Below are 21,740 nucleotides of genomic sequence, written 5' to 3'. Positions count from 1 at the left end.
ATCCCCCTGATCCTCCAGTTAAGCTCAAGATAAACCTTGTCACTAAAAACACAGTGACTCTAACGTGGATGCCTCCCAAAAATAATGGTGGTGCACCAGTAACACATTACATTATTGAGAGGCTGAGCTGGGACACCAGTGGTCCACAAAAGGAGACCTGGAAACAGTGCAATAAAAGGGATGTTGAAGAGACAACCTTTATTGTTGAAGACCTCAAAGAGGGTGGCGAATACGAGTTCCGTGTCAAAGCAGTGAATGAAGCTGGTCCAAGCAGACCCTCTGTTACTGTTGGACCAGTAATTATCAAGGACCAGACCTGTGAGCATTTGGTGTTAATTACATAACAGGATATTCAGCTATGTCTAAATCGAATGCATACCTCATTATGATTATTGTTTCAGGTGCTCCAACCATCGAGCTTAGAGAATCTCTGGAGAGTGCAGAAACATTTGATGTCAACATACTTGCCAGGATCCAGGGCTGTCCATTCCCATCACTTGTTTGGCAGAAAGCCACATTTGACAAGCCTGATGAAAAGTTTGATATACAATATGATCAGCATATCAATAAACTTGTCTCTGATGACAAATGCAGTCTGGTAATTCAGCAATCCAAGAGAGATGACAGTGGAATTTATACACTCACAGCTACTAACAGCCTTGGCAAGGCTTCCAAGGATATCAAACTTACCATTTTGGGTATGTGTATTTTGTTATTTTTAAAAAATCAGTTATAAAACATTGACAGATAGATAGATATTACTTTATAGATCCATTTGACATACTAGTTTAAAAGAGATACTGAATTATGTAAATGATGTGACCAAAATACTATTGTGTTTATCTGAAGGACGACCCGGGCCACCAGTTGGACCAGTCAAAATTGAGGAGGTCTTTGCTGAAAGGATTGGACTCTCCTGGAAGCCACCCACAGATGATGGTGGTTCCAAAATCACAAATTATGTCATTGAGAAGCGTGAGGACAACAGGAAGACATGGGTGCATGTATCTAGTGATCCTAAGGAATGTGCATATACAGTTCAGAGGCTAACAGAAGGGCATGAATATGAGTTCCGTATTATGGCTCAGAACAAATACGGTGTTGGACCACCACTCTATAGCGAGCCTGAGAAAGCAAGAAACCTATTCAGTAAGTACTTCTGTTTTGTGCACTTTGATGACCTATTTTTGTTTAAACAGTCTTTTGTTAAATGGCCCCAAGTTCACAAATTGAGTGAATTAATTGAGTTTTTCCCTTGGCATGTAGCCAAAATATATAGCCTACACCACACAATACATTCTATACACATCACATTTGTTTGAAATGTTTTTAAGTTTGATTTGTATGTTACATGCTACACTTTGTACTAGATTTGTTAGCAGATTAGCAAAGCAAGCTGAATTGGGAAAATCTCAATTCACATATTGCTTGTTGTGCTATTCTTTTGTTGTTTGCCACTGCCTCTGAAAATGTGGTTATACACTGAAAATGTATGGTCATCAGTTGGTTGCCAGTGTGAATGTAGGGTTAAAGGCACTTTTTAAAGGCACTGTTTGATGTAATCAAATTTTAATGTACTCCTCTACGACAGCTGTCCCCGGTCAATGTAACAAGCCAACTGTCTCAGAAATCACTCTTGAATCCATGACTGTTGAATGGGAGGAGCCAGAATATGATGGTGGATCTCCAGTTACTGGCTATTGGCTGGAAAAGAAGGAAACTACATCAAAACGTTGGATTAAAGTGAACCGTGACCCCATTAGAATCAGGCCCCTTGGTGTTTCACATGTTGTGACTGGTCTTTTGGAAGGAGCTACTTACCAGTTCCGTGTTACTGCCATTAATGCTGCTGGATGTGGACTTCCAAGTCTGCCATCAGATCCTGCTGTTTCTAGAGATCCAATTGGTATGTTCAATATTCTGTATTAGTAACAGGTTCTGATAAATGACTAAAAAATATATTCTTATGAAATATATATATAGATATATATATATATATATTATTATTTTTTTTTTACAGCTCCTCCAGGACCCCCGATGCCAAAGGTAACAGACTGCACAAAGTCAACTGTAGATCTTGAATGGATTCCTCCACTGATTGATGGTGGATCTAAGATCACAGGATACTTTGTTGAATACAAAGAAGAAGGAAAGGAGGAATGGGAGAAGGTACTTAAATTCACATTTCAAGCATGTAATATGACTACAATTGTTACAAATAATTATTGTAAGTATATAAACATCTATATTTCCTTTTAGTGAAATTCTGTTTGTTTCTTTGTAGGCTAAAGACAAGGAGATTAGAGGCACTAAATTTGTTGTTCCTGGACTTAAAGAGCTTGGACTTTACAGATTCAGAGTAAGAGCAGTGAATGCTGCAGGAGTTGGTGAACCTGGTGAAGTCACAGAAGTGATTGAAGTCAAGGATAGAACAAGTAAGAACATTAGTTGCACAGGTAGATGTTGATCTGCTATGGCATTGCTGCCTGTCGCACCTCCGCCGGTGCCCATAGGATTACCCCACTCATCCTTGAGCCTTGCCAACATGCCTAACGCAACCAAAACCATACAGGCCTTCCCAGTTTCTAAGGCTATAGTGAGCCCCACTGACACCATTAATGCATGCTTGGTGCAACTGGTTCCATAAGGTTTCCTCCTGTTACACCTAATACCACTCTGGCACATTTTCCTAACACAACCAGAGCCATACAGACCTTCCCAGTGACTAAGGCTGTGATAAGCCCCACTGGCACCGTTAATGCATGCTCAGTGCCACTGGTTCTGTATGGCACGGGTCAGCGGCAAGGTAGTCAGCTGGGTATCACTGCTCAACAACGTTTTGCTCCTTTAACCTCCTGGTGGCAAAGCAGTGGCAGTGACCTCTCCCTACCACCCCCTGCAACTAGACTTTGGGTTCTTCTCCTTTCTCCTCATTCAGAGCCAAAAGCTGCTCTTCTCGGCCTCTTCAGCCAGGTCTATCAGGGCCTTCCACTGTTTTGTGCCAGTTACTCCTATATCCCTCAGGAGGCGAGCAAATTAATACTATTAATGAGTATTCCAGCCATGGAACAATATAATGACAGAAAAAATTGTCATGTACTCTAGTACAGTAGCACCATGCGTCTGATTCTCTACTCCTGAACTAAAACCTAGGGTTAGGGTTAAGTGTTTTTTTTATTTATTTTTTTATACAGTGATGTTTCTGTTGTAGGCTTCTGTAATAGTTCTAATGTTTTTAAAATCTTATTTATCCACTAAATAGTTTAGCTGGGATCTCCTTTTATAACTAAAATGTGTGATGATAGCCTAACAGAAATTAAATTCCAAACATATATTTTTTTCTTTAGTTCCTCCTGAAGTAGACCTGGATGCAACTGTAAAAGAGAAGATCACTGTTCATGCTGGTGGTGTAATCCGTATTATTGCTTATGTATCTGGCAAACCTGCCCCAGTCATTATCTGGAACAAAGATGATGGTGATATGCCTAAAGAGGCTGTTGTTGAGACTACTGCTATCAGTTCTTCTCTGGTCATCAAAAACTGCAAAAGACATCAACAAGGTATTTACACCCTGACTGCCAAAAATGAAGGAGGAGAAAGGAAGAAAGCAGTAATTGTGGAAGTGCTGGGTGAGTATTCTGTTCATGATGAAAAGAACTCTGAACTTGATGAACAGAATGATGTGATTCTTAGCACAAAATAGTGCAAACCTTTATTTTGTTGTTCTTCTTTTTTTTTTTTTTTTTTAAAAAAAGATGTTCCTGGACCCGTCAGTCAGCCTTTCTCTGGTATAAATCTAACAACGGACTCTTGCAAGCTGACATGGGGTTCACCTGAAGATGATGGTGGCTCAGCAATCACCAATTACATAATAGAAAAAAGAGAATCTGACCGCAGAGGCTGGACTTCAGTAACATACACTGTCACCAGACATAATGCTGTGGTTCAGGGTCTTATTGATGGCAAAGCTTACTTCTTCAGAATTGCTGCTGAAAATATCATCGGAAGGGGCCCATTTATTGAGACTGCATCAGAAGTTCTTATTAAGGATCCTATTTGTAAGACTTTTCTGTGGATAAATATGTATTGCATAAATAAAAATCCATAAATACTTTCATGCTATTTCACACTTACATTTGTCATTTCACACAATTGCTTTATTTATTTTTCTACAGCTGTCCCTGAGCGTCCAGAGGATCTGGAGGTAACAGCTGTCATGAAAGATTCAATTAGCTTAGCATGGAGACCACCAAAGTATGATGGTGGTGCGGAAGTGACCAGCTATGTTCTTGAAGTCCGTCAGATAGGAAAGGACAACTTTAACCGTGTTGCAACTGACAACAAGCTAATGGATCGTAAATTTGTTCATGAGGGTCTCAAAGAGGGCTCTATATATGAATTCCGTGTCAGTGCTGTCAATCAAGTTGGCCAAGGCAAGCCGTCATTCAGCACTAAACCTATTACATGCAAGGACGAGCTTGGTAAGTTACAAACAAATAATACGAATGTGAAATAATGTGACATTACAGTTGGGAAAATAATATGATATCAACGTGAGTTTTAAAATTATTTTTTAATATTTCATTTTAGAGCCACCTACCCTTGATCTGGACTTCCGTGACACGCTTTTAGTTCGTGTTGGACAGCCTTGCACTCTCCAAGGTCGATATACAGGGAAACCTACACCAACAATCAAATGGTTTAAAAATGATGAGGAACTTCAAGCAAATGATGAGATTTTGCTCACCAGCACTAAGAAGACCTTGTGCTTGTCTATTGAAAAGGCTAAGCGTGATCACAGTGGTAAATACACTGTGGTTGTGGAGAACTCAACTGGTTTACAGAAGGGCATCTGCACTGTTACTGTTGTTGGTGAGTTTCAGATCTTTGGACTTAGTCAGATTTTTATTTTGCTGTTATAATGGTCAATCCTCCCTCGTTTTCTGAATTTTAAGTAATATCTATGTGTATAAATATTTTCAGATCGACCACAGCCTCCAGAGGGCCCTGTTGTCTTTGAAGAAATCTTTAGGGATCACATGGTCATCTCTTGGAAACCACCACTGGATGATGGAGGATGTGCTGTATCTAATTACATTGTTGAAAAGAGAGATATTAACAGGGATCTCTGGATGCCTGTCACAGAGTCCTGCACTAGAACAACATGTAGAGTACCCAAGCTAATTGAGGGCAGAGAGTACATTATTAGAATCTGTGCTCAGAACATTCATGGCATAAGTGATCCATTGGTGTCTGCTGAGAAAAAAGCAAAGGATGTCTTTAGTAAGTAGATTTTTTTCCACAACAGTTATCACATTCTTTGACTTGGTAATTTTACTAACATACATGTATACTCCACCCCACCGTGTTTGCCAAATACAGAGGTACCTGATGCTCCCAAGCAACCAGTGGTGAAAGAGGTCTACAAAGACACAGCTCTGATCTCCTGGGAACCACCAGCTGATGGTGGAAAACCAATCACAAACTACATTGTCGAGAAGAGAGAAACAATGTCAAACAGATGGGTTCGTGCTGGAACTGACCGCATCTTCCCTAAAACAGAATACTGGGTTCCAGATCTTCTCAAAGGATGTGAATATGAGTTCCGTGTCATGGCAGAGAATGTCATTGGTGTTGGTGATCCCAGCCCACCCTCAAAGCCTGTCTTTGCTAAAGATCCCATTGGTACGTGGTTAGGATATTACTCTTACTCAAGGGGCAATATTTTGACCTATTAAACATAAAATTTTACTTTTCCTTTCCATACAGTGATTCCAAGCCCACCAGTAAATCCAATGGCAATCGACAAAACAAAGAACTCAGTTACTCTGTCTTGGCAGCCACCAAAGGACTGTGGCAGAGGCAAAATCTTGGGCTACCTGCTTGAGTACCAGAATGCTGGAGTTGACGAATGGATACAGGTTAATCAGACCCCTGAGTCCTGCCCAGAAACAACATTCAAAATAATAAACCTTGAAGATGGAATGTTGTACCGGTTTAGAGTGAAAGCAGTGAATGCAGCTGGGGAATCTGATCCTGAGAATGTTCCTGAGCCTGTTCGGGCACAGGACAGACTTGGTTAGTCTGAACATCTTGTTAATAACTAAACGTAGAGTGAATTGTGTGAAATGCGACATGTGTAAAGCCATTTATTTTTTCCTAATCCAGAGCCTCCAGAGCTTCTGTTGGATATGGGCATGCCCCGTGAGCTTAAAGCCATGGCAGGATCTCATATAAAAATTGTTGCTGGAATCAAAGGTATGCCTTTCCCCAAGGTCACATGGAAGAAAAATGATACAGAGGTACCTCCAAGAGCAGAAATTGAGACTTCTGGAGTAAGAAGCAAGCTTGAGATGCGTTACTGTAACCGAAGGGATTGTGGAGATTACACACTCACTGTAGAAAACCCAGCAGGATCCAAGACAGCAACATGCACTGTGCTTGTTTTAGGTAAGTATTCCCTCAATAACACAAAGGTGGAGCAAGCAGAACTTATTAACTTATAAAAACTATTTTTTTTTTTTTGCATCTTCTTTATTTATATTTGTTTATTTCTCCTCACTTTGTATGTGAACATTGGAATGTAAAATGAATAAGAATAATAACTAGAATATACATATTCATCTTACGAATCTTAATGTATTGTATACTTCTTACAAAAGAAACACTATGCAGATGATCTAAATCATGTCGATCAAAATTTATTCACTCCACAGTCCTTATCAATAAGAATAAATCTTATACTGTTTTGTTAAAATGACAACTCTTTTTGTGCTGTGCTAGACAAACCTGGCCCAATTCAAAATCTGAGAGTATCTGATGTTAGAAGTGACTCAGCACAACTCTCATGGAAAGATCCAGAAGATAGCGGTGGTGTACGCATCACCAACTTTGTGGTGGAGAAGAAGGATGTTGCTTCTGCACAGTGGGTGCCAGTCTGCGCAACATCCAAAAAACGAAGCATTATGGCCAAGCATTTGATGGAAGGCACATCATACATGTTCCGTGTAGCTGCCGAAAATCAGTTTGGCAGAAGTGAATATGTTGAGACAACTAAACCTGTGAAGGCAATGAATCCGCTGTGTAAGTATGAACAGAGGATGTGTGTTGCCTTGTCGTAAGTTAACGTGAACTGTGGTTAAAAGTATGAATATTTGTGTCCTTTAGTCCCACCTGGTCCACCAAAGGACCTGCACCATGTAGATGTTGACAAAACAGAGGTGTGGCTTGAGTGGAACTGGCCTGATCGCACAGGAGGAAGTGACATCACTGGCTTCTTGGTTGAGTATCAGGAGGAAGGTGAGAGAGACTGGATCATCTTCAAGACTGTGAGCATCCCTGAATGTCATGTGACAGGGCTAGAGGAAGGAAAAACCTATAGATTCCGTGTGAAGGCGGAGAATGCAATTGGTCTTGGCCGACCAGACACCACTGTGCCAGTGCTCTGCCAAGAAAAACTTGGTAATTTTTTGCTCAATTTCCTTCTAATATTAATATTAATTTCACACATCTACAAAAAAAAAGGTTTTTAAATATATGTTTTTTTTCTATTTTCAGTGCCACCAATTGTTGAGGTTGATGCAAAACTGATTGATGGAATCATCGTGAAGGCTGGAAGCACTATCAGGCTGCCTGCAATAATGAGAGGCATTCCAGTTCCAACTGCAAAGTGGGTCATTGATGGCGAAGAAATTAAAAGCGAAGGAAATACCAAAATTGACACAGACAACTTTTCAACTGTTCTGAGCATTGCTGAATGCACAAGAAATCATACTGGAAATTATATTCTCACAGTATCTAACCCTGCAGGAAGTAAGACTGTTTCTCTGAATGTCACAGTACTTGATGTTCCTGCTGCACCAATAGGCCCAGTTAACATCCGTGAAGTAACTCCAGATTCCATGGTCATTGATTGGCGCCCTCCCAAAGATGATGGTGGAAGCCCTGTCATGAATTATATTGTCGAAAAGAAGGAATCTAATAAGGAAACCTGGGGAGGTGTTAGCTCTGGCAGTACTGCGACACATCTTAAGATTTCTCGTTTACAGAGTGGTGTTGAATATGTTGTAAGAATCCGTGCAGAAAACAAGATGGGAATTGGTGCACCTCTTGAAAGTGCACCAACTGTGGCAAAGCACCAGTTTGAGTCACCTGGCCATCCTGGAAAACCTGTTGCATCTGATATTTCTGAGGATGCGCTCACTCTTGGTTGGACAATGCCGTTATATGATGGTGGAAGTCCGATTACTGGTTACATTATTGAACGTAGACATAAAGGTGGCAAATGGATTAGAGTGAATAAGACACCATGCAAGGATCTCCGATTCAGAGTCCTTGGTCTTTTTGAGGGTAATGATTATGAGTTTAGAGTATTTGCTGAAAATATTGCTGGCTTTAGTGGACCCTCACCTATCTCAGACCCGGCCAAACCCTGTAGGCCAATTACAGTTCCTGGACCTCCAGTCAATCCTAAAGTTAAGGATTATACTTGCACTTATGCTGATTTAGTCTGGATAAAGCCTACAAGAGATGGAGGTAGCCCAATCCTGGGATATGTTGTTGAATGGAAGAAAGCTGGTGGTGAATGGGATAAAGTTAACAAAGATGATTTGATTAAACAGTGTGCATATAGAGTCAAGGGACTAACTGAAGGCACAGAATATAGGTTCCGTATTCGAGCTGTCAACATGATTGGAGATGGCGAGACAAGAGAAATCCCAGAATCAGTTATTGCTCAAGATATCCTCATTCCCCCAGAGATTGAGATGGATGTCACGTGCCGTAAACATGTGACTGTCCGTGTAGGACACAACATTAATATTACTGGATATGTGAAGGCAAGACCAGATCCTGAGATTACTTGGACCAAAGGAGAGACCATTGTGGAAAGAGATAAACGTACTACTCTCACAAATAACTTCCCAGTAGTACATATGCGTATCAAGGAAGCAACCAGAACAGATCATGGAAAATATGTTCTTAAGGCAGTGAATGATGGTGGAGAAGCCTCAGCTACCATCACTATAACTGTACTGGACAGACCTGGACCCTGCAGGAATCTTAAATTGACATATGTGACCAAAAATTCCTGCATGGTGAACTGGGATGCTCCTGAGGACAATGGAGGCACTGAGATTACAAACTACATTGTTGAGTGTCGCGAGCCAAGCAGCAGAGCTTGGTCAATGATCTCTTCTGACTGCACCAACCGCAAGGTAAAGACAAAACTCCTGGAGAATCATGAATATTTGTTCCGTGTATCTGCAGAGAACAAGTGTGGTCCTGGACAAGCAACAGAAACCAAAACACCTATACTTGCAATTGATCCACTTCAGAAACCTGGTGAACCAGAGAATTTCCATGTAGCTGATGTTGGCAAGAACTTTGTTTTCCTGAGATGGCGAAGACCAGATTATGATGGCGGCAGTCCAAACTTAGGATACATTCTGGAAAAGAAAGCAAAGGATGCTGAGGAGTGGAAAAGCTTACATGATGGCATAATCAAAGATACATTCTTTATGGTGGACAAATGTGCTGAGAACCAAATATATCAATTTAGAGTCCAGGCATCTAATGATGGTGGGAAAAGCAACTGGGTGAAGACATCTGATGTTCTTGTCAAAGAGGAAATTCAAAAACCAGTTCTTGACCTCAAATTTGCTGGTACTATAGTGGTTAAAGCTGGTGAATCAGTCAGGCTTGAGGCAGCCCTCAGAGGAAAGCCACAACCTGAGGTAAAATGGGTGAAGGACAAGGCTACAGAAGATAACCCAAGAGTTAGCATTGACACTGGAGCAGATTATTCAAAATTCCTTATGACTAAAGCCAAACGATCTGACACTGGAAAATATGTAATCACCGCCACGAACTCTGCTGGAACTTTCACTGCATATGCAAATCTAAGTGTTTTGGACATACCAGGACCTGTCAGGGATGTCAGGGTCACTGGTGTTTCCACAGACAAATGCAGAGTTGTGTGGGATCCTCCAGAGGATGATGGTGGATGTGAAGTTGATAGCTATATTCTAGAAAAATGTGAAACTAGAAGAATGGTTTGGTCTACATATTCTGCTAATGTAGTCACTAACTACTGTAATGTTACTCGCCTTGTGGAAGGTAATGAGTACATCTTTAGGGTTAGAGCAGAAAACAAGATGGGAACAGGTCCTCCAATGGAGAGCAAGCCTGTTATTGCCAAAACACAATACAGCAGACCTGGTCCACCTGATCCACCAGAGGTCACCAAAATTGGCAAGGATGAGATGACTGTGATGTGGGCTCCTCCTGAGAATGATGGTGGAAAATCCATTACCGGCTACATCTTAGAAAGAAAGGAGAAGCGTGCTGTACGATGGGTACCGGTTACAAAAAGTCCCATTTCTGAGAGGCGCATGAAAGTAACCAACCTGATTCCTAACCATGAATATCAATATCGTGTTAAAGCTGAAAATGAAGTTGGATTGGGAGAACCAAGCAAACCTTCAAGACCAGTTTGTGCTAAGGATCCAATTGGTATATATATTTTATTTATATGTGACTTTTTATAATTCTATGTGATAAAGGGCTAAATTACATATATATATATATATATGAATTTGCGACTATTTCAGAGCCTCCTGGTCCGCCTGGCAGTCTAAAAGTGGTAGACAGTACAAAGACTTCAATTACACTTGGCTGGTCCAAACCAGTGTATGACGGTGGAGCTCCAATCATTGGATATTTGGTTGACATGAGAGAGAAGATTGAAATGGAAGGTGAACAAGAGCGAGATCCTGAAGAAGGCTGGTCAAGATGCAATACTAGTGGGCAGCTCGTTCTCACTGAATTCACAATGCTCAATTTGGATGAGAGGAAGCAATATGAATTCCGTGTCGCTGCACAAAATCAAGTTGGAATCGGTCGCCCAGCAAAACTTAAAGATGCTGTGACACCAAAAGAGATTCATGGTGAGATGCATCTTCCTTGATATAAGTAAACACATATAATATATTTACAGTATACCTAAATTGTTTACTTTTTTATATTTATTTTTTTTTAACACTACAGAATTGCCAGAGATTGATCTGGATGCCAGTTTGAGAAAAGGACTCAGTGTAAGAGCAGGTTGTCCCATTAGATTATTTGCTACAATCAGAGGAAGGCCATCACCTAAAGTGACCTGGAAACGCATTGGTATTGACAATGTTGTCAGGAGAGGTCATGTGGACCACATTGATACAATGACCTTTCTTGTTATACCTGAGAGCACACGTGAAGACTCTGGAAAATACTCTCTGACACTCTCAAATCCTGCAGGAGAGAAAGCTGTATTTGTTCGTGTTAAGGTCTTGGGTATGTTAAATAACACTTGATATTTAATATATAATTATTATGTAGCTCATTTATACATAGGAAAACAATACAGGCTAAATCATAGGATTTTTTCTTTCTTTATTTCATTTTATTCTTATTTTTGTAGGAACTTAAATAAAAAATTAGGACAGACAATAACATATTAACATATTACTTTAAACAGATACTCCTGGACCTGTTGGTGAACTGGAAGCAACCAATGTCACAAAGACATCTTGCCAACTCTCCTGGTCACCCCCAGAAAATGATGGTGGCAGTCCAATCCTTAACTACATTGTTGAAAAGCGTGAAGTAGATAGGAAGACGTGGACAAGTTGCATCAATGACTTAAAGAAAATAAGTTTTAAAGTCACAAACCTAACACCAGGAACTGAATACTGCTTCAGGGTCATGGCAGTCAACAAGTATGGTATTGGGGTGCCAAAAGACTCTCCAAAATCCTATTTGGCTGTAGATTCCATGAGTATGTGACCATATACTGCATACTGTATAAGAAATATTGGTTCTGTTTATATAATAATACATGTAATTAATTGTGTTTCATTCATTTTTTACTTAAAGGTGAACCAGATCCACCCAAAAAGATGGATGTCTTGGAGATTTCAAAAAACAGTGCAACACTTGGATGGCTAAAACCACTGAGAGATGGAGGCTCTAAGATTAATGGCTACATAGTTGATTACCAGGAGGCTAGTCAGCCTGAGGACAAATGGACATTATACTCAGTTGTAAAAGACTTGAGCATTGTTGTTGTTGGTCTAAAAGAAAACACAAAGTACAGATTCAGGGTTGCTGCAAGAAACTCTATAGGATGCAGTCTGCCAAGAGAGGCTGAAGGAATTTTTGAAGTCAAAGAGCAGCTGAGTATGTATTTTAATATTTTAATAGTTACATTTTGAATGTAACACTTTTAACTTTGTTTTTTTTTTTTTTTAAATAAACATTACCTTCTATGAACACTATATATACATATATTTTACCATTCATGTTTCAGTGGGACCAAAGATCATCATGCCTGATGTGGTCACAGCAAAGGCAGGAACAAAGCTGAAGGTTGAAGCACTTGTATCTGGCAAACCTGTTCCAGTCACTACGTGGAAAAGAGGAAGTGATGATGTGGTTACATCTGATCGTCTTTCTGTGCAAAAGACATTGTCCTCATCCACACTAATGATTAAGGATGTTTCAAGGAAGGACAGTGGTTATTATAGTCTTTCTGCTGAGAACAACATTTCTAAGGTCAACCAAATCCTCAGAATTATCATCATGGGTAAGTTACCAGTAAAGAAGAACAATGTATTCATAACAATATCCATTGTAAATGTTTTTGTCATGCCTAAAATATATAAATATATATGTTTCCTTTAGATAAACCTGGTCCCCCAGAGGGGCCCCTGGAAATTCTTGAGGTGGACATTGATGCCTGTACTCTTGCATGGAACTCACCAACTGAGGATGGTGGTAGCAACATCACTAATTATATTGTTGAAAAATGTGATGTGAGCAGAGGTGACTGGGTCCCTGCTGTAGCCTCTTGCACCAAGACCAGTTGCCGAGTGAATAAACTTACCCCTGGCAGGGAATATGGTTTCCGAGTGCGTGCTGAAAATCGCTTTGGAATTTCAGAGCCAATCTACTCTGAAAAAATGATTGCCAGATATTCATTTGGTAGGTAACATAATACTAACAAACTGTATTTGTTAGTAGTAAAGTAAAGTAGTATTTTAGCACACTTTCGCTTATGTAATATTTAGTCTTTTTTTTAAATCAAACTCTTGTCTGTACACCATGGGGAGGTCCATTTCTGGTAGGTGTGTACAGTAGTTGCATTTAGGTGTGGACCAATGGGCTGTGGGCAGTCATTTTTTAGAGGTGTTAGAGTTACAAGTAGTACAATGTATACTGGATATCTAGGCCAAAGAACACTAAAATTCTTTAACCACATTAGATCAAAAATAAAACTGAACAAAATGTGGTGAGAACGTATGAGACCCACTAATGAATGAGTCTGATTTTCATAAAATTATTATTATTTTTTTTTAAATGCGTCATTTCAGATCCACCCAGTGAACCAAGGAACTGCTGTGTCAATAAAATCAACAAGGACTTTGCTGTTTTGTCTTGGGAGACACCAGTAAATGATGGTGGTAGTCCTATTCTAGGATACTCGATTGAACGTAAAGAGAGAAACAGCATTTTATGGGTCAAGGCAAATGAGACACTTGTTCGTCCAACTGAATACTCCTGCTTTGGCCTTATTGATGGTCTGGAATATACATTCAGAGTATCTGCTGTGAATAAGGCAGGCCAAAGCAAACCAAGCAAACCTACTGAGATCATTACAGCAAGGACTCCAGTTGGTATGTGGTGGAGATAGTTTACTAAAATACCCTACTGTATTAAGATTTGAAAACTTTATTAATTTTTTAAAAACTTTATTCATTTTTTTTCTTTCTTTTTTTTCTTTACCAGATCCACCTGGTAAACCGGAGGTTCTTGACGTAACAAGAAATTCAGTTTCCCTTGTTTGGAACCGTCCAAAACATGATGGTGGCAGCAAAATTATTGGTTATTATGTTGAGTCTTTGAAGCTTCCAGGTGAGAAGTGGGTGCGTATAAATGCAAGTAGCCAAAGCGTGCCTAAAGAGGACTACATTGTCACTGGACTTGAAGAGGGAGCCCAATACAAGTTCAGAATTATTGCAAAGACGGCAATTAACATCAGCGAGCCTTCAGAAGAGTCTGATGCAATCACAGTCATTGCAGAGCATGGTAACCTGGGTTTGACCTAAATAATTAACATTTAATAATTCTTGAGGCTATATTAAGATTTAAACTTTGGTTTTCTTTTTGTGTCACATTTCAGTTCCACCCCGGGTTGAGATCAGTCTTGAAATGAAGAACCTTATCACTGTCAAAGCTGGAGCAAATGTTTGCCTTTATGCTGAGGTCTATGGAAAACCATTACCGAAAGTTACATGGAAGAGAAATGGCGTGCCATTGTCACTTGTTGAGGGCATAAAGATGTCTCAGAAGAGACATCTCTTCCTCTTAGAATTGTTCTCTGTGACAAGAAAGGAGACTGGAGAGTATACTATTGTTGCTGAGAACCCTAGTGGCACTAAGTCTGGCAACATTAAGCTGAAAGTTCTGGGTATGTTGACATTAGCTATATTATAATGGTTCCACCAACACATCAGCCCATTTACACCTTGCATTAACATGCATTTTGTTGATTTGAATGTGTATATGTAATGGAACATTGACTTTATTTAACTGAAGTAGACTATTTAAATCTCAAATGAGTCTTCATTGTAGTTTGTAGTTTACAAATGGCTATGGGCACTAATGTACCACAAGTCCCATTTAATGAGCAACACAAGTAAAATTATTATTATTATTTTTTTTTAAATCTTATGATAATCTCATAATTCAATAATGTCTGAATTTATATAAAAGTAAAGTTAATTTACCAGCATTAGTTTTAAGTCAGGTAGTGTGACACCACCATAAACTAGGGAACTGCTTATTTATAATAATAAATAAAAATAATAATTCCTTAGATTTATATAGCACTTTTCTAGGCACTCAAAGCACTTTAAATTGTATGGAGGGGGAGAGGAATCTCCTCAACCACCACTAGTGTGTAGCATCCACCTGGATGATGCGAAGGCAGACATAGCATGCCAGAACACCTAACACACACCAGCTATTGGTGGAGAGGAGAGGAGAGTGATGTAGCTAATTCAGGGAGATTGGTATTTAATTGAAAATCTATAAGAATACTTTACTTATCTATTGGACACTAGTGAGCAATAGTAAGAAAGTAAAAAAAAATAATAATCATGCCTTATATGTGAAATACAATATGCAAGTTGAAATCAGCCTGCAGTATTTCAAGTACTCCAGCCTTTCTTCCAGTGGCAAGTAAGCACTCTAATCTTTTGGCTGACCTGCCCATAATCATGGCATGGGGCGTGGTGGCCTTTGACACCAAAGGGGCGTGACAGCTGGAATTTAGGCCATTAGATGTGCTCTTTAAGTGAATGATAAAAGAGCTTTTGAACTGAAATGTGGAGTTACACAATGTTTTACATGTCAGGTAAACAGTGCATTTTGCACAGATTTTAAAGGGCTCAGCTGTCGTGATCCAGCTACACATACTAAACTAATAAAGGTGCTTATTTGCTTTAAATAGTTGATACATGTTTCAGTGTTTCAAACTAATGAAAATTTTTTCCTTAATTTGATGACCTGTAGAGCTACAAAAATATCCTTCTTCTTTGCTAGAGGAAATTTTCAACTGGCCTTAGAAAGGGAAGAACTGGAGGCTGATGACATTAGATATAAGTAAACAGTTAAAAGAAATGTACTTCCAGACAAAACAAAGTAATTTTGAACCATAAATATGGCACATGCAAGCACAAGGGCAAAACTGGATTATTGGATTATTTGTTTTCCACATATCTGCTAATAGATATAGATCTCAAAGTACACTATAAATACTGTCATTCTTTCCTTCTCAGTATGTTTACTCTTTTCAAATTGGGTCAAAATTAACCCATTGTTCTTTGGTGCAGTGCTCTTCATATGCCTATAAAAAATATATAGAAAGTGTGTGCACATTCTTTTTACTCCCTGTGTACTGTTTCAACATGGGCCAAAATTAGCTGCCGGTTATTGTTTGGTGAAGTGCTCATCTTATTCCTTTGAAAAACATATAGAGAATCTAGGTAGGTAGGTAGATCACTTCATTCATCCCAGAAGGAAATTCACCTATTACAGCAGCACAGAAAGTTAGAAGTATGCTAAAAGTAATTTAACATTTAAATAAAACAAGAATAAATGTATATAAAAAATAATACAGTGTAAGAGTATGGTGATGTTTTGCAGTGGGGTGTAAACATTGTAGATATAAGCAGCAAACTTGAGTGAAATTGAAATCACATTTTAATCTTGTTTTCGCAGATAAACCTGGACCCCCAGCTTCAGTAAAGATCAGCCATGTTTTCGCTGACCGGGTCAAACTACGGTGGGAGCCACCTCTTTCAGATGGTGGTGCTGAAATAACCAACTACATTATTGACAAACGTGAAACAAGCAGAGCTAACTGGGCTCAGGTTACTTCCAACATTCATGGACAGATTACAAACTGCTCAGTGGAGAAACTGATTGAGGGTCATGAATATGAGTTCCGCGTCAGTGCCGAAAACAAGTATGGTGTTGGTGACCCAATTGTCACTACCTCTGTGATTGCTAAGAATCCATATGGTAAGTATCTTATAATTAACGTTATACTAAAGGACCACAGCTCAAATGTATAAACTATCCATTCACGTTCACAATGTTATCTCCAAAACCAGATGTTCCCGGACCTTGTGACCCACCTGTTATTACCAATGTTACCAAAGACCACATGACTGTGAGCTGGAAGGCCCCTGCTGATGATGGCAAATCCCCAATCCTTGGATACATGGTTGAAAAACGCGAAACTCAGGAACTCAGTTGGTCTAAAATAAACAGAAAACCTGTCATTGATAGAACCATTAAAGCTGGAGGTCTCACTGAGGGTACTGAGTATGAATTCAGAGTTATTGCTCTCAATAAGGCTGGTCTTGGCAAACCAAGTGATCCCTCTCAGGCTGCTCTTGCAGTGGACCCACTATGTAAGTGAAGCTTCCTATTTGTAATCCAGTTTTCCTTAAATAAAATTTTCATTATTTTGAGACACATTATTTTGCATTAATCTTCTGTTACTATAGATCCACCAGGGCCACCTGCGTTCCCCAAGATTGTTGATTCTACACACAGCTCAGTCAGTCTATCCTGGACCAAGCCTGCCTATGATGGTGGCTGTGAAATTTTGGGCTACCTGGTTGAGGTCAAGAGGGCAGATTCAGAGGACTGGTTAAAGTGCAATATGGCAAAAAATCTCCAGGACACAAAGTTCCTTGTCACTGGGCTCCTTGATAACACAGAGTATCAATTCCGTGTGATTGCTGTAAATAAGATTGGATTTAGTGAGCCAAGTGAAGTTCCTGGGAAGCATATGGCAAAAGACATTTTAAGTATGTTGAATGTCTTTTTTTTGTGATAACAGTTTAAATATTCAATATTTAGATACTTGACACTCTACATTTTCCTATTTTTATTTTCTTATAGTTGTTCCTGAGGCAGACCTTGATGCAGATCTTAGGAAAGCACTTGTATTGCGTGCTGGAGTCACATTGAGAATCTATGTGCCAATTAGAGGCCGTCCTGCACCAAAGGCTACATGGAGCAAGGTCAACGCCAACTTGAACGAGAGGCAAGGTCTTATGATCAACACAACTGAATGGGATACTTTTGTATATTGTGAAAACATCAACAGATATGATGCTGGCAAATATGTGCTAACCCTTGAAAACAGCAGTGGATCCAAGTCCTATACCATTGTTGTCAAAGTCTTAGGTATTATTTTTTATATTATTTTTTTTATTATTAAAAATATAAAGATATTAAGATATTAATTAAGATATTATTTTTGAGATACTATTTTAACCTTAAAATAGCTTTGTCATAAGTTACAAATTAGCTATGTAAGTTACACTATTCACTCCATTTTAATCTTACTTAGATACACCTGGACCACCACTCAACCTGACTGTAAAAGAAACATCAAAAAATCATGTGTCCATCACTTGGGATCCTCCACAAATTGATGGTGGAAGTCCAGTGAAGAGCTATGTTGTGGAAAAACGTCTGGCAGAACGGAAAGCATGGACCTGTGTTGCTTCTGAATGCCCCAAAACATCTTTCAGAATTACTAACCTAGAAGCTGGAAACGCTTACTGTTTCAGAGTCTCCGCTGAAAATGTGTATGGTATTGGGGAAGGCTGTGAGACAGCTGGACCAGTTAAAGCCTCAGGTTAGAGTTGTTATACTTTTGTACTCACTTGATCTTTAAATAATGATTCAATGGGATTATGTTGAATAATGTACCACAATTAAATAAAATCCTAATAATGTTCTATTGCAGAGCAACCTGGACCAGTTACAGACTTCAAACCTGAACTGGTCACCAAGGATTCTTGCACTCTTATTTGGAAGAAGCCCATCAGTGATGGTGGAAGCCATATTGTTGCATACGCATTAGAAATCAGTGAAGGTGAAGACAAATGGAAGCAGCTCATGAAGGCCAAACACCTGCAATACACAGTTAAGGACCTAAAAGAAGGAAAAGAATACTCTTTCAGAGTTAAGGCTTTTAATGAGACCGCAGAAGGACTCACCACTGAACTGACTGTGGTGGCTAAGGATCAAATTGGTATGAGTTTGATTATATTTATCACATTAGAAAACATAAAAACATTGTTAATTTTTTTTAACAGTGTTGTTGGGGTTGTCTAATATATTTATATTTGCACATTTGCTCTGCAGTTCTTCCAGACTGCGACCTTAAGGGGTTGCCAGACTCTTGTTATGTGGCAAAGGAGGGAAGCACGGTTCGCCTCACAATCCCAATTACTGGCATTCCTGCTCCAACAGTCATGTGGAAGAAGGGTGGTATTGCTTTGGGAGATAGTGGACGAGTCTCTGTTGAATCCACAGCGACAAACACAACCTTGCTGATACGTGACTGTCAGAGAGGTGATGCAGATAAGTACTGTCTCATTTTGAAAAACACTGCAGGAACCAAGGAATCCATTATATGCATCAAAGTAGTTGGAAAGCCTGGAATTTGCACAGCGCCCATCAAATTTGATGAAATTACAGCTGATGGAATTACTTTGGAATGGGGTCCACCCAAGGATGATGGTGGATCAGAAATTTCCAACTATATCGTAGAGAAGAGGCAGGCGACAAATAACAAGTGGGTCACTGTTGCTTCAGCCATTCAGAAGAACATCATGAGAGTCACCAGACTCCATGATGGAACAGAGTACCTATTCAGAGTATGTGCTGAAAACAAATATGGTGTTGGAGACTTTCTGAGATCTGAACCAGTGGTGGCTAAACATCCATTCAGTGAGTGTTATTAAAGATCTTCATGACTATGCACAAAGTAAAATGTTACATAAATTAAAATACTGTTTTAACATTTTTTCTATACGCTACTTGCCTCAAATAATAATAGGAACTTAAAAGCTGTTAAGATCAAAAAAAAGAAAAGAAAAAAAGAAATCACTTGACATTTGGATTGTTGAGTAAAATCCTTTGCTTTAGGTGACTTCCCTTTTGCTTTGACTTTTAGTTTGAAATTACAATGGTATATAAAATTAATTGAATTAAATGCATGCAATTATAAAACTCATGTAATGAACAATTCAGCTTAAAAATATGGATTTAAAATAGTGTTGCAGGTAAGTGACCTGGAGATATGTACAAAATTATATAAAAAAAAATTTCTATTTCAAAAGATGCGCCAGAGGCTCCAGATCCACCACAGGTCTTGGCTATTCGCCATGAGTCTGCTATTGTGTCCTGGTCAGATCCAAAGGATACTGGAGGTTCTCCTATTACAGGTTAATTTTTCCTTCCTACAGTTTAGAATTTATTTTATTGTGTCTTCCGATGATGTAAAAATATTTACTATGTTTCTAATTTTGATTTTAGGATACCATGTGGAATTCAAAGATAGGAACAGTTTATTATGGAAGAGAGCCAGCAAGACACCTCTGAGAGTGAAGGAGTATAGAGTGACTGGCTTAGTTGAGGGTCTCGAGTATGAATTCAGAGTTATGGCTATAAACATAGCTGGACTGGGAAAACCAAGCAAACCAACTGAAGCATTTATTGCTCTTGATCCAATTGGTAAATTTGTGGTCTTTAAGATTTATTTATTTATTTATTTATTTATTACATTTGCAATGAAAGATTACATAATTAATTGATTATATTTGACTATTATATCTAATGTCCTATTGCTGTTCTTTAGATTCTCCTGGCAAACCTGATGTAATCAGCATTACAAGGAACAGTGTAACACTCATTTGGACTGCACCTAAATATGATGGCGGTCACAGACTGATTGGCTATATTGTTGAAAAGCTAGAGCACCCAGGAAAGGTCTGGATGAAGGCCAACCATGTCAATGTCCAGAGTTGTGCTTTCACAGTAACAGATTTGCAAGAAGGCTGCATGTATGATTTTAGAATTAGAGCAAAGAATGCAGCTGGTGCCATTAGTGCACCCTCAGAGCAAACTGACACCCTTGTCTGCAAAGATGAATATGGTAGGTTTTACTAACTGAGTTTGATTTATAGAACTTATATATGTTATAAAGAATTTATAGGCCATTTTGGGGGGAAAAAACCTATTATTTATATCTTACCTTTTTACAGAGCCACCAACTATTACAATTGACCCTGAAATGAAGGATGGTATCAGAGTCAGGGCTGGAGAAACAATTGTGATTTCTGCATCAAGTATCCTCGGTAAACCTCCACCTACATCTGCATGGTCTAAGGAAGGAAGAGAATTCAAGCCATCGGATGTTGTCCAGATTACAAGCACCCCCACATCTTCAACTCTGTCAATTAAATATGCCAGCAGAAAGAACACTGGGGAGTATACAATTACTGCCAGCAACCCATTTGGTATTAAGGAAGAAAGAGTAAAAGTAAATGTCCTAGATGTGCCTGGTCCACCTGGTCCTATTGAGGTCAGCAGTGTCTCTGCTGAAAAATGCACACTGACATGGTTACCACCAGAAGAGGATGGAGGCAGTGCTATCAAATCATATATCCTTGAAAAGAGAGAAACTAGCCGGCTACTTTGGACAAAGCTTGCTGATAATGTAATGGATTGCCGTCATGTGGCCTGCAAGTTGATTAAAGGCAATGAATATATCTTCCGTGTTTCAGCGATCAATCAGTATGGTACAGGCGATGCTATCCAGTCTGGTCCAGTCAAAATGGTTGACAGCTTTGGTAAGTTTAATGTCATATGTGCCTGTATTAATTTCTTTTCATGATGTACTGTGATATGCTATTACATACATGATGTTGTTTTTGTCAGGACCCCCTGGGCCACCATCAAAACCAGAAATTGACAATGTCAGCAGAACCGCTGTAACTATTTCCTGGAAGAGACCAGTGGTGGATGGAGGAAGTGATATTAGAGGGTATAGTGTTGAGAGAAAGGAGAGGAGAGGTATGAGATGGGTTAGAGCTTCAAAGAAGTCCATCTCCGATCTACGTTATAAAGTATCAGGCCTTACGGAAGGAGTTGAGTATGAGTTCCGTGTAACTGCCGAGAACAAAGCTGGTTTTGGAGAACCCAGTGAGCCATCCCAACCAGTGCTGACAAAGGACATTACATGTAAGTAAACAAAACATTTCTAAAATAGAGTCCTGTAGTTTCAAATAAGTCTCACCTTTTCATTGACCTTTTAAACATACTTTTAT

At 39.2% G+C, this 21,740-nt stretch overlaps 1 protein-coding gene across 1 annotated transcript in view; it reads left to right on the top strand.

The window, feature by feature from the left end:
- ttn.2 (titin, tandem duplicate 2) overlaps window positions 1–21,740 on the top strand; it is a 177,049-nt gene that overhangs the window by 111,340 nt on the left and 43,969 nt on the right. Inside the window, exons 162-199 of the mRNA XM_053626263.1 lie at window positions 1–318; window positions 402–698; window positions 850–1,149; window positions 1,592–1,906; window positions 2,021–2,169; window positions 2,285–2,435; window positions 3,348–3,629; window positions 3,756–4,058; window positions 4,176–4,481; window positions 4,591–4,872; window positions 4,984–5,283; window positions 5,383–5,685; window positions 5,770–6,078; window positions 6,169–6,450; window positions 6,784–7,083; window positions 7,168–7,461; window positions 7,558–10,512; window positions 10,611–10,946; window positions 11,047–11,331; window positions 11,516–11,815; window positions 11,914–12,216; window positions 12,347–12,622; window positions 12,721–13,020; window positions 13,410–13,712; window positions 13,825–14,124; window positions 14,219–14,506; window positions 16,321–16,623; window positions 16,716–17,018; window positions 17,115–17,420; window positions 17,515–17,802; window positions 17,969–18,259; window positions 18,371–18,658; window positions 18,772–19,359; window positions 19,752–19,856; window positions 19,948–20,145; window positions 20,270–20,566; window positions 20,676–21,263; window positions 21,352–21,654. Coding sequence (XP_053482238.1) covers window positions 1–318; window positions 402–698; window positions 850–1,149; window positions 1,592–1,906; window positions 2,021–2,169; window positions 2,285–2,435; window positions 3,348–3,629; window positions 3,756–4,058; window positions 4,176–4,481; window positions 4,591–4,872; window positions 4,984–5,283; window positions 5,383–5,685; window positions 5,770–6,078; window positions 6,169–6,450; window positions 6,784–7,083; window positions 7,168–7,461; window positions 7,558–10,512; window positions 10,611–10,946; window positions 11,047–11,331; window positions 11,516–11,815; window positions 11,914–12,216; window positions 12,347–12,622; window positions 12,721–13,020; window positions 13,410–13,712; window positions 13,825–14,124; window positions 14,219–14,506; window positions 16,321–16,623; window positions 16,716–17,018; window positions 17,115–17,420; window positions 17,515–17,802; window positions 17,969–18,259; window positions 18,371–18,658; window positions 18,772–19,359; window positions 19,752–19,856; window positions 19,948–20,145; window positions 20,270–20,566; window positions 20,676–21,263; window positions 21,352–21,654 — 13,995 coding nt within the window. The remainder of the gene's footprint in view (window positions 319–401; window positions 699–849; window positions 1,150–1,591; window positions 1,907–2,020; window positions 2,170–2,284; window positions 2,436–3,347; window positions 3,630–3,755; window positions 4,059–4,175; window positions 4,482–4,590; window positions 4,873–4,983; window positions 5,284–5,382; window positions 5,686–5,769; window positions 6,079–6,168; window positions 6,451–6,783; window positions 7,084–7,167; window positions 7,462–7,557; window positions 10,513–10,610; window positions 10,947–11,046; window positions 11,332–11,515; window positions 11,816–11,913; window positions 12,217–12,346; window positions 12,623–12,720; window positions 13,021–13,409; window positions 13,713–13,824; window positions 14,125–14,218; window positions 14,507–16,320; window positions 16,624–16,715; window positions 17,019–17,114; window positions 17,421–17,514; window positions 17,803–17,968; window positions 18,260–18,370; window positions 18,659–18,771; window positions 19,360–19,751; window positions 19,857–19,947; window positions 20,146–20,269; window positions 20,567–20,675; window positions 21,264–21,351; window positions 21,655–21,740) is intronic.

The sequence above is a fragment of the Ictalurus furcatus genome, chromosome 6 (genome assembly GCF_023375685.1).
Source record: "Ictalurus furcatus strain D&B chromosome 6, Billie_1.0, whole genome shotgun sequence".
Taxonomy (NCBI): Eukaryota; Metazoa; Chordata; class Actinopteri; order Siluriformes; family Ictaluridae; genus Ictalurus; species Ictalurus furcatus.
The sequence above is the reverse complement of the archived record's forward strand: the minus strand, read 5'-3'. Positions and strand labels throughout refer to the sequence as shown.